The sequence below is a fragment of the Panthera onca genome, chromosome B3 (genome assembly GCF_046562875.1).
Source record: "Panthera onca isolate mPanOnc1 chromosome B3, mPanOnc1 haplotype 2, whole genome shotgun sequence".
In the NCBI taxonomy this organism is placed as follows: Eukaryota; Metazoa; Chordata; class Mammalia; order Carnivora; family Felidae; genus Panthera; species Panthera onca.
Window position 1 is genome coordinate 109,558,469 of NC_138344.1, and position 12,812 is coordinate 109,571,280.

A 12,812-nucleotide genomic window follows, 5' to 3' on the forward strand; every position below is an offset into this window, starting at 1 on the left:
GCTTTTGCTTTTTGTTTTCTTCTAAGAGTTTTATAGTTTTAGCTTTATGTTTAGGTTTTCTCAGAACTTTTAATGCATTCCTCTCTGTCTTCTGTTGTCCAGTATGGCTATACAAAAGTCTGATGCCGTTCTGATTCTTTTTTCTTGGTGTGCGATCTTTTTTTTTTTTTTGTCTCTCTGGGAGATTGTTTATTCCAGGTATTCTGAAATTTTCCGATAACATGTTTTGCTGAGAGTCTTTTTAAAAAAAAACTATTTTGGGAGGGGCACTTATTATGCTCTTATATTATGGAAATACTTGTCCTTCAGTTCTGGAAAATCTTCTTGTGTTACTTCTTTGATTATTTCCTTCTCTGTGTTCTCCCTTGGATGTTAGATCCACTGGGATTGTTTTGTTTTTGTTTTTTGTTTTTTTTTTTTTTTTGGCAGGGGGGATTGGTCTTTTAAGCTTTATATTTCTTTTCCATTTTTCTCTTTTTTGTTTATGGGGGATGTCCTTATTTTATGTTCTAACGTTTTTATTGATCTTTTAAAATTTTTTTTATGTTTATTTATTTATTTATTTATTTATTTAAAAAAATTTTTTTTTCAATGTTTTTTATTTATTTTTGGGACAGAGAGAGACAGAGCATGAACGGGGGAGGGGCAGAGAGAGAGGGAGACACAGAATCGGAAACAGGCTCCAGGCTCCGAGCCATCAGCCCAGAGCCTGACGCGGGGCTCGAACTCACGGACCGCGAGATCGTGACCTGGCTGAAGTCGGAAGCTTAACCAACTGCGCCACCCAGGCACCCCTATGTTTATTTATTTTTGAGGGGCGGGGGGAGGAGCAGAGGGAAAGGGAGACACAGAATCCGAAGCAGGCTCCAGATTCTGAGCCGTCAGCACAGAGCCCTATGCAGGGCTTGAACTCATGAACCGTGAGATCATGACGTGAGCGGAAGTCGGATGCTTAACTGACTGAGACACCCAGGTGCCCCTTTATTGATCTTTAAAAAAATTTTTTTTAACGTTTATTTATTTTTCAGACAGAGAGAGACACAGCATGAACGGGGGAGGGGCAGAGAGAGAGGGAAACACAGAATCGGAAGCAGGCTCCAGGCTCTGAGCCATCAGCCCAAAGCCCGACGCGGGGCTGGAACCCGCGGACCGCGAGATCATGACCTGAGCCAAAGTCAGACGCTTAACCGACTGAGCCACCCAGGCGCCCCATTTTTTAAAAAAAATTTTTTTAACGTTTATTTATGATCTTTTAAAATAGGACATAAACAGGGGCGCCTGGGTGGCTCAGTCGGTTAAGCGGCCGACTTCGGCTCAGGTCATGATCTCGCGGTCCGTGAGTTCGAGCCCCGCGTCGGGCTCTGTGCTGACAGCTCAGAGCCTGGAGCCTGTTTCAGATTCTGTGTCTCCCTCTCTCTGACCCTCCCCCGTTCATGCTCTGTCTCTCTCTGTCTCAAAAATAAACGTTAAAAAATTTTGAAAAAAAAAAAAAATAGGACATAAACATAGAGCATATTTTTTTCCCCATAATACCCTGTTCCTGTCTTACTATCTTGGCCAGCTCCATCTTCTTGGTTCTGACTTGATGTTCTTTGTTTAGTTTCCCATAGGGCATGAAGCATTTACTTTGAGGAGGGTGGGGGGAAGGAATATGCCTACATTACCTGAACTCAAAATAGAGCAGGAATCTGCCCTTTGGAACTGAAGTCATGATGTCTGATGTACATCTCAAATTTCAAAACTGAAACTCCTACTTTCCAAACCTCTTCCACCTGCACCTGTCTCTGCCTCATCCTTCCTGATGCCTAAGCCAAAAATTTTGGTCATTTCTTATTCTTCTCTTTCTCTCACATGTGGTATCAAATCGGTCAGAAGATCCCGTTGGTGCCATCTTCAAAATATATTCGGAATTTGACCACTGATTGCCACTCCTACTCCTGCAGCCCTGGTCCCAGCTAGCATCATCTGGATTATTTTAATAACGTTTTCCTCCAAACATTTTATTATGAAAATCCTCAAGTATAAAACAAAGTTGATGGGGTGCCTGGGTGGCTCATTTCACTGCGAAGTCTATAGTTTTTATGATCCCAAGAGGGAAGATTGCTTTGGTCACTTACAGATTCCAGCCGAATTGTGAATTCATACTGAGCTTCTGTGCACTGGCATCACTGAGGGTGAAATTGACTTTTGTCTTTGGAGGAGATAAAATAAACTGCACTGCTGTTCCAAAGGGCTATGGTTAAAAGATTTAAACATTTGTACCTGCCAAGGTAGTTTTCTTGTATTTTGCTCTTCATTTCAGCATGTGTGTGTGGGTGTGGGTGTTTATAAACAAGAGTAAGTCTGATCTCATAAGGGCTCTCTAAAGTTAATTCTAATAGAATATGACTTTTGTTTAGGTATTTTTTTTGAAGGAGATAGGTGTTTATTGAATACACTGTGAGAGAGCAGTGGGCAGAACAGCAAAGGAGATACTGTCTGCCAGGAGGCAGTGGTGGGGATCTATAGTTAAGGGGGAGCAAGTGAGGGGGTATGGGAATGTATGAAATTTTCATTTTTTGGTACCTGTTTGTAAGTAGCCCGCTGGCCAGCTAGGGCTTATGGATATTTTGAGGTGGGTCACCTAATGGGTCTGTTTGCATTCAGCCTGGTGGTCACTGTGGGACCATTTTACCTTTTTCAGGTTTCTGTTGCTTAAGCCTGTTGCCTAGTGGCAGCTTCTACATTCCCCCCTGTCAGATTGACAATGACAAATCTTTGGTATTTGTGTGGAGGTCTCATCTTCAGTAGATGCTTCATGCTGAACAAGGGGAGTGTCTTGGAATCCTTGTTGAGTCATCATTCATACAAGGATTTGTTGGATTCTAAAAGAGACAAATTTAACAAAGATTAAAAAGAGGGGGCCAATAATTAGGAGTATGATTATTGAGGCCAGGGATCCTAAGGAGGGAAGAAGCCAGGATAGCCATGACCGGGTTTCTTTCCAAGAAAGCTATCCTTGTGTCTCACGGTGCCAGAGGAAGGAAGCCACTCAGATATATAGGTACATATTTTGCCTATAGATCAAGATGGCGACTGGACGGGATGCCTGAATGGCTCAGTCAGTCGAGTGTCTGACTCTTGATATCAGCTCAGGTCTTGATCTCAGGGTCATGAGTTCAAGCCCTGCATTTGGCTCTGCACTGGACATGAAACCTACATAAATAAATAAGTAAGTAAGTAAATAAAAATAAAAAATAATGAGGTCATGGGGGAGATTGGTGACCTGGTGGTAGCAAAGGCAGGAAACTTTTCTTGGGGGAATTATGATCTTTAGAAAATTTGAGTGTAGGGTAGGAGAGCAGAATTTTAAGGTTAAAATGTACTGATGGAAATTCAAAATAACTACTTCCTAAGTGCAGGCTTTCTAGATCTGTGATAATTGAACATACCAGCTTTCATAACTTTGGAAGTTTTTGTCCTTAAGTTTTTTTACCCTTCATTTTAGTATTGTGATGAGTCCCTCACTTGTGGTCTATCTCTCAAAAACAAAACCAAACCAAAGGGAGAACCTTGATAAACTCATTTCACAGATTATAATAAAGACCATTTATATACTGTAGTGCATCTACCACAGTAAGCACTCAATAAATGTTAGTTGTTACTGTAGTTTTTAAGTTGCATGTGCTTTTTTATTGAATTCCAACAACGACCCTGTAAGATACATACTATCATTCCCATTCTGTAGCAGTCAGTGGATGCCACAGTTCAGAGCATTTGAGACTTGGTCAAGGTCAACACGGCTCTTTTAGGGAAGTGGCTATGTTCACTCAGAATGCTGTTATCGTGGTTGGAGTGGGTGTTTCAGTGGCCCAGTTGGTTTTGGCTGGTGAGTGACCCTGCTTTGTTGTGAGCAGCATTCTATCCAGAGAACTGCTACATATTTGTTTTCCAAAAGTATAGTGATTGGTTAAAATTGATTTCTGGCATTTTGAGGTGGTCATTAGGAAAATGAAGTGCCTGGAAAGAGATAGTAGAGTGGAACTTAAAAGTTACCTGGTCTGATTTTTCCAGAGAAGACATCCAGATGGCCAGCAGACACATAGAAAGATGCTCAACATCCCTCATCATCAGGGAAATGCAAATCAAAACCACAGTGAGACATCACCTCACACCTGTCAAAATGGCTCGAATCAAAAAGACAAGAAATCACAAGTGTTGGCGAAGATGTGGAGAAAAAGGAACACTTGTGTACTTTTGGTGGGAATGCAAACTGGTGCAGCCACTGTGGAAAACTGTATGGAGCTTCCTCAAAACATTAGAAATAGAAGCACCGTATGACTCAGTAATTCCACTACTGGGTATTTACCTAAAGAAAACAAGAATACTAATTCCAAAAGATACATGCACCCCTATGTGTATTACAGCGTTATTTACAATAGCCAAGATACGGAAGCAACCCAAGTGTCCGTCAGTAGGTGAATGGAGAAAGAAGATGTGTAATGTACATACAGTGGAAAGTTATACAGTGATAAAAAAGATGAAATCTTGCCATTTGAGACAAAATGGATGGACCCTGAGGGTATGATGCCAGGTAAAATAGGTCAGACAGAGAAGGACAAATACCTTATGATTTCACTTGTAGAATCTAAACAGACAAAAAGCAGAAACAGACCTTTAGATGCAGAGACCAAACTGATGGTTGTTTGAGGGGAGGGCTGTGGGAGGCTGCACAAAATGGGTAAAGGGCCGTGAGAGATACAGGCTTCCAGTTACGGAAAGAATAAGTCACAGGGATGAAAGGTACAGCGTAGGGAGTGTAGTCAACAGTGTTGTGATAGCGTTGCGTGGTGACAGTAGCCACGCTTGTGAGCACAGCATACTGTGTGCACTTGTGGGACCACTGTGTTGTACAACTGAGACTACTGTAACGTTGTGTGTCAACTGTACTTCAGTTAAAAAAGAAATCACCTGGTCTGTGAATTTGTACCGATAGCTTCTGGTTAAGCGGTGATGACAGGAGAGGTGATAGCGGAGTCAGGAAAAGTTAGCAGGAAAAAGTTGAAACTTACTGCATTTGTGTCACCACCTTTCTGCTGGGAGCTTGTAAGCCGATCGCCGCTAATAACGGCCCGTGGCTAGGAATAGCGCTGCAACTCATCTGACAAAGCGACCTCCTTCAGGACTGCTAGGTGGATCATAAATAATGTGGTGTAGACGAAGACTAGGAAAAAACGATGGGAACAAGTGTGACATTTAAATCACTCTGTTGAAGAGTTACCTGAGTATACTTCCTATGTCCTTCCATGGTAGACTTTCTGATCAGCCTCTGAAGATGAGATAGATGTCCCTTTCCTCGTACGACACAGTAATTTTTCCACTGCTGTCAGACTGCCAGGACTCATTAGCAAACTATCTAATAATGAGGAAATAAGAGACCTGTTGTGGTACCAAAAAGGTTTTCAGGAATATTTCTAGAAATTTCTAGAATAACTGTTTTCTAGAAGACAAAGCCAGAAAAGTTTTCTAAAATTTTATTTGTGTCAAGAGAGTATTTTTCTCATTTTGAAGATACAGATATACATGTTTCATAGCAAATCAACTGGAGACTTGACCTTGAACTAAATAATACCTTATTCCCCATTTTGTTGTCATATCATTAAAATAAAAGCAAAAATGTTTCCCTTATTGTAGCAGAAAGATGCATTCACCATTTGAAATTTTAAAAATGCAGATTAGGGGCGCCTGGGTGGCTCAGTCGGTTAAGTGTCCGACTTTGGCTCAGGTCATGATCTCACGGTCCGTGAGTTCGAGCCCCACGTCGGGCTCTGTGCTGACAGCTCAGAGCCTGGAGCCTGCTTCAGATTCTGTGTCTCCCTCTCTCTCTGCCCCTCCTCTATTCATGCTCTGTCTCAAAAATAAATAAACATTAAAAAAAAATTTTAAAAATGCAGATTAAGCAAAAGGAAGGAAATAAAAATCACCCATAATTCCGTTCATGAGAGATAATCTCCATTCAAATTTTATTTTTGAATTGAAAACATCCTAAGTATAATCAAAGTAAATGCCAAGATTTCTTTAAAAAAGGGAAATTCTCTAGTGTTTGAGGTTTTAGAGACACCAGAAGAATATTAAGATATATTGCCTAGGGGCGCCTGTGTGGCTCAGTCGGTTGAGCTGCTGACTTCAGCTCAGGTCATGATCTCACAGTTTGTGAGTTCAAGCCCCAAATCAGGCTCTGTGCTGACAGCTTGGAGCCTGGGGCCTGCTTCAGATTCTGTGTCTCCCTCTCTCTCTCTGCCGCTCCCCCACTCGTGCTCTCTCTCCCTCAAAAATAAAATAAAAACATGAAAAAAATTTTTCAAAAAATATATCTTGCCTAAGCAAGCCACAGTCATTTCAAAATAGCTATGCCATTTATAGAAGTGTACCTATTAGTTTATCTGAATTTTAAAAACATAATTCCACACCATTCCACTTGATTTTAGAATCTTTACTGCCAGTGCATTGATTTTTTTACCCAGTCTTTGGTTGTGTGCCTGAAGCTGGTCTGTTATTTTCATTCTAATCCCTGGCTTTGTCACATAATTGTGTGTAACTTTTCTTTGAAAAGGAAAGGAGCCCCTGGAAAGCCACAAGGAGCCCTTGGGAAGGGCTCTTCTGTGCTGATTCTAGCCGCACAGAGAAGATGGAACACAGTGAGATGGGAGTTGGGCTGGAGACCCTGTGAGTCCTGTGAGCCCACGGCCACGCCCTTCTTACTCTCTCTTAATAGTTGTATTAAGACAATATTTGGGTTAATAATCTACCGCTTTCAACTGAGTCAGTCTTTAAAGTTTGGTTTTACCTTTTTTTTTTTTTTTAATGTTTATTTATTTTTGAGAGAGAGAAAGCGTTTGCGTGTACAAGCTGGGGAGAGGCAGAGAGAGGGAGCCACAATCCAAAGCAGGCTCCAGGCTCTGAGCTGTTGGCACAGAGCCCGATGCGGGGCTTGAACCCACGAACTGTGAGATCGTGACCTGAGCCAAACTTGGAGGCTTAACCGACTGAGCCACCCGGGCACCCCTGGTTTTACTTTTGGTGGACATATTTTAGAAACTCGAAGACATTTTTCAGTAAATAAAAAAAAGTATTATCCTGTTAAGTTTATCCTATTAAAAACAGAAACCTCTCAGGCAAATCCAGTTAACCCTTGAACAATATGGGGGTCAGGGGCGCTGATCCCCGCCCCCCCCCACGCAGTTGAAAATACATGTATATCTTTTGACTTTCCCCAGACTTAACTACTAATCCCCTACTGTTGACTAGAAGCCTTACTGATAACATAACCAGTTGATTAACACATAGTCTGTATGCTATGTTAATATATACTATATTCTCGCAATAAAGTAAGCTAGAGAAAAAGGAAATGTTAAGAAAAATATAAAGAAGAGAAAATGTATTTCCAGTGCTGCACTGTAAACAATCTCTGTGTAAGTGGGCCTGCGCAGTTCAAACCTGTGTCAACTGTACTTGTTTTAAGGTCTAGCCTTTTTTTTTTTTTTTTTTTTAATGAATACAGTTTTTTTTCTTCAACTTTAATATGCGATATAGTGAATCTCACATACCAGTTTAGCACAGGAACACTTGATTCTCTGGTTATCGATTTGTTCTCTGTTCTGTTTTTAGTTTAAATTCTTTCCCCTTCATTTAATACTTTATGGTTGATTGATAGTGAATGACAATGAGTGATTCTCAGGTACATTCTTATTAACTTCAAGGTCTTGTTCAAATAATGTTAATGGGACCATTTGGAGTGAAATGCTCTTTTGTGAAGTGCACTCCTGACGGCCCCATCTGTCTCTAGCTTTGAGTGTGGGATGGGTCTCTTCCTTTGCTTGTACGGTGCCTTCTACATACATTCCTTCGAGGATCTTACTCAATATTATGTTCATCTGTCATCCCCAGGAGATTGAATTCCTTGAGAGCAGGAACTAGCACATATAAACAGTTGCTGAGTAAATGCATGAAAGAAAGAATAAACAAAATATGGCAGTTTCAGCTAGCTCGATGAGACATCAAAATGTTTTGGTAAAGAGCATAGACTGAAGCCAGAACCCCTTGGATTCAAATCTTCGTTCCATCATTTATTAGCTATTGTGTCCATAGACAGCTGTATGTGACATTTTTTTTTAAATATTTATTTTTGAGACAGAGAGAGACAGAGCATGAACGGGGGAGGGTCAGAGAGAGGGAGACACAGAATCTGAAACAGGCTCCAGGCTCTGAGCTGTCAGCACAGAGCCCAACGCGGGGCTCGAACTCACAGACCGCGAGATCATGACCTGAGCCGAAGTCAGCCGCCCAACTGACTGAGCCAGGCGCCCCTTGTTTTGGTTTTTCAAATATGGGGGTAATTAGACTACCCAACCCTTACAGGTGTTACAGATTAAATGAGGCTGTATGTGCAAAGTGCTTAGAACAGTGCCTGTATATGTTAAGTGCTATTTAAGTGTTTGCTACTATTGTTATTAACCCCCCTTAAGAAAATAGTCCTGGCAGGGAATAGTGGATGCCCTTAGGAAATTCATTCTAGAATTCAGTTTTTCTCCTGTCATCATGAAGAAGTGCTTTGTCTTCACTTGGGGTTCAGGAGCCCTCGGGTATGGGAAGGGGTAGTGGTGGTCTTGTTACGTCAAAAGCGGAGAACATTGGTACCTTCGTCAGTTGTCAGGCTGCACGGGCTCACTTGAGCTGGCAAACAGCTTTTCATTTTGGTTAGGAGCATATCGGCGAAGTATTGTAGCACCGTTAACTCAAGCGGTCTCTGATTCATCTTAATGCCGAGGATAAAACAAATTAGCTGTTAATTGACAAGGATAGTTTATTTGGTGCATAAAATCTTTAACAACAGTGATCCGTGGGAGAGATAATAAGGGAATTTTGGATGATAAACAGGACTGGGGAAGATGCAATTGAAAGTTGTTGGGTTTTTGGGGGGGTTTTTTTGGGCAATTTCTAAGATTTTATTAAAATGGTTTTTTTTAAGTTTATTTTGAGAGAGAAAAAGAGAGAGTGCCTGCGCGTAAGTGCAGAAGGGAGAAAGTGCAAAGAGAGAGAATCCCAAGCAGTCTCTGCACTGTCAGTGCAGAACCCACACCTGCCCCCATCTCATGAACCGTGAGAGACCCTTAACCAACTGAGCCACACAGGCGCCCCATTAACATGAGTTTTTAAATATTTTTTAACGTTTATTTATTTTTGAGAGATAGACAAAGAGAGAGACAGAATGTGAGCAGGGGAGGGGCAGAGAGAGAGGAAGTCAGAGTCTGAAGCAGGCTCCAGGCTCGAGCTGTCAGCACAGAGCCCGACGTAGGGGGTCGAACTCATAAACCATGAGATCATAACCCGAGCTGAAGTCGGATGTCTAACTGACTGAGCCACCCAGGTGCCCTTAACCTAAGTTTTTAAAAACAAGCATCCACACCAATGTGGGAGTGAGGATGGGAGAAGAGCGGAGGACAGGGTAGGGCAGAGCAAGACGGGGAAGGAATTGTGCTCTATTGATACTAAAGCTCCAGGTTCATCCTACCGTGGATTTCTTATTCCCCAGAGACACGTGGTCCTTAAAAATTGTGTACCACTTCTTCAGGATGATCTTGTTACAATGGGTGCCATTTTGGGCTGTGATCAGCTTCTTAAGGTCCCTGATGGATGTTATCAGTGTATCGGGGACCTTCTTCCCCAGCTGGTCATTGCAAACAACCTCGACCATCCTGTCTGGAGCTGGAAACTCCTGGAACCCGCCGATGCCACAGCCTCCTTGCCCTGGAGCCAAAAGATTTTTGAAGACTGTCTGTTGCGTTGACTGATTTTTCAAAATCGAATGATTTTTATTCTTCGTGTAAAGTGATCTGTTGGATATGATTGATTTTATCTAGCTGTTGGCCTCGGGTATATTTATTTTTGGTTGTCTCCTTCCCAATATTTTATTATAAAGAATTTCTAATATACACAAATGGAAAAGGATTTTACAGTGAACATCTTTGATATGCTGAACACATAGATTCTACCACTAATGTTTTGCTCTGCTTGCTTGATCAGGTATCTGTGTATTTACCCATTTTTCTATCCATTCCCTAATACATTTTATATTTTTATATATTTGGTTAGGTTTATTTGATAAGGAAGTCATCTGTATGGGAAAAGTCAAGTTTTTAAGCCCCTAAGATGGTAATAGCGGCATATACATACCCGAAGCAATAAAGAATTGCACAGTTAGAATTCCTCTTACTGGCAGGATTCTTTAAGGGTCAGAGTGGGGATAGAGAAAGAAATGTGTGGAAAAGTAAGTACTTGGGAAAATAATTCAATATAATAGGTAGCCTCATCAAAACATTCTTTTTCATATAGTTTATTTTTTAGTTTCACTTTGCAAGCTCAAGCTCAGTTGTTACTGTTTCCAGTAAATGGCAACATTTACAGAGCAGAAGAGGAACTAAAACTTTATAGACTTTAATAACTTTATGAAAAACTTTATAAACTTTATAAAAAGTTATAAAGAAGATTCTTGCAGGTTCAAGTTCACAATAAAGTACACACAAGCACCTAAGATGTCCGTTTGTGTCAACTTTCCGTCCCCTGAACAAGTTCCGGAATCTAATTGGGTAGCTTTTCTTTTCCCCACTGGTATAGAATCCACCCTGCTAGCTCTTTGGGAGTCCTGCCAGCAACGCGAATAGGTCACAGGGCAAAATCTTGATTATGATTCAAAAAAAGAAGGCGTAGTCTTCTTTTCCTCATGAACTAAGGAAACACTCACTAGAAAACTGCTTCTTGTGGGAGGGCAGCTTTCGTTTGCTGTTGCTTTCGGGGGGTCATGTCTATTAGAGATGCAGAGTTGCAGAGTCACTAATGAGCATTTATCCCTTTTACTTTTAGTTCACTTCTTTAACTGAGATGGACATGATATAATCTCCAGTGAGTCAAAGGATGGCGTCTAGTCCTGTGCTTCCCACCGAGGATGAACAGGTCTCCTTGGGCATCGATGGTCGCCATATTACACTGCAAGGTAATTACGGTTGGGTGGGGTAACACCCATCGCAACTGTGGAAACCTTACCCTCATCTGGTCTCAAATCCTTCCGCTTTCTGCCTCTCTTCAGTATTTTTCCAATTGTACAACCTTGCAGTACGTGTACATGTCTTTACTGCTACCTCAGCAGTCTAAGAGAGTAAGAAATACCTGGAAGGAATTGAGTATCTTGGTTTCTCACTCTTGAGTGTATGCATTTCATTTGTAGTGAAAATAGTTAACCATGGTTTGCTTGGAATTGTTTGCACTCATTTTGCATCTTTTTTGCATAGCCTCTTTTAAATGTACATCCTTATTTTGTCCAAATAGAAAAGAATAGTAGTAGTATTATAAGTGAATGACCTTTCAATCATATGAATCGTGTGTGCATTTATGCAGACCCAGTACTGACTGTGTTTTTTTTAGTGCTTCTTGTGGAGTCTGGGAATATTTGTTTTGCACTTTGAAAATTCATTAGACTTTTCACCCTTGTTGATAAAACAAATCTTGGAGCTGAGTAAAGTTAGCTAGTGTAGAAGAAATAAAGCTATGGTAAGCCTTTGAAAATATTTATAAGACTATGTTATTTTAAAGTAATCTTTAAGATTATGTAGGGTATTATACAAAATTCTTCGAATGTTACTTAGAAGCCATAGATTTTGAGTCATTTTATTTTGTGCTTTATTTTTTATTTTTTTAAAAAAATGTTTAATGTTTATTCATTTTTGAGAGGGAGACAGACAGAGTGAGCGGACGAAGGGCAGAGAGAGAGGGGGACACAGAATCTGAAGCAGGCTCCAAGCTCTGAGCTGTCAGCACAGAGCCCGATGCGTGGCTTGAACTCACAGACTGCGAAATCATGACCTGAGCTGAAGTTGGACGCTTAACTGACTGAGCCACCCGGGCCCCCTGTACTTTATTTTTTATTGAGGTATAATTGACCTACAACATCTTATTAGTTTCAGGTGTACAACATAATGATTTGATATTTGTGTGTACTGTGAAATCATCACCACAGTAAGTTTGGTTAATATCATATATAATTACAGATTTTTTTTTTTTCTTATCATGAGAACTGTTTAGATTTGCTCTCAGCAATTTTCTTTCCTTTTCTATTTTAATGTTTTTATTGTTGAGAGAGAGAGAGAGAGAGAGAGCGAGTGAGCACGAGCAAGGGAGGGGCAGAGAGAGAGAGGGAGATACAGAATCTGAAGCAGGCTCCAGGCTCTGAGCTGTCAGCACAGAGCCTGATGTGCGGCTTGAATCCATGAACCGCAAGATCATGACCTGAGCCTAAGTCAGATGCCCAACTGACTGAGCCACCCAGACACCCCTCTCTTAGCGATTTTCAAATATACTATACGGTATTATTAACTGTAGCTGCTATGCTGTACATTACTTCTATTTGAGTCATTCGTGACTCCCCAGATGACTTTCTGATATTTTATTTTTAATTAGAAAAACATGATTTGAATGATTAGCTTCTTGATTTTGGGGGTCAGATGCCTATTGCACTAGACTGTGCCTATATGTATCAGGCTTTTAAAAATAACTGTAATGTAATTTGCGTTGGCTAAGAAGCATAATATGTTGAGGTAGTACTTGAAGTAAGAATTGTAAAGGTTTTCAGTAAGTATATTTTTTATAGTGTCATACAATATTCATAAGTAGCTGGAATAAGTGTTGGGGGGGCTGGGTGAATAGATGATGGGGATTAAAGATCGTACTTGTGATGAGCACTGGGTGATGTACAGAACTATTGAACCACTATATGACACAGT

The 12,812-nt window shown here is 40.8% G+C and overlaps 1 protein-coding gene and 1 pseudogene across 9 annotated transcripts in view; one reads left to right on the top strand and one right to left on the bottom strand.

Annotated features, from left to right (window-relative positions):
- The window catches only part of SYNE2 (spectrin repeat containing nuclear envelope protein 2), a 339,154-nt gene that overhangs the window by 45,090 nt on the left and 281,252 nt on the right, over positions 1-12,812 (top strand). For all 9 annotated transcript variants that reach the window (XM_078448168.2, XM_078448169.2, XM_078448161.2 and 6 more), the window contains exon 2: positions 10,900-11,029. In XM_078448168.2, the coding sequence (XP_078304294.2) occupies positions 10,951-11,029 (79 nt within the window). In that variant the 5' untranslated portion in view covers positions 10,900-10,950. The remainder of the gene's footprint in view (positions 1-10,899; positions 11,030-12,812) is intronic.
- On the bottom strand, positions 9,519-9,769 carry LOC144616527 (ubiquitin-like protein 5 pseudogene; annotated as a pseudogene).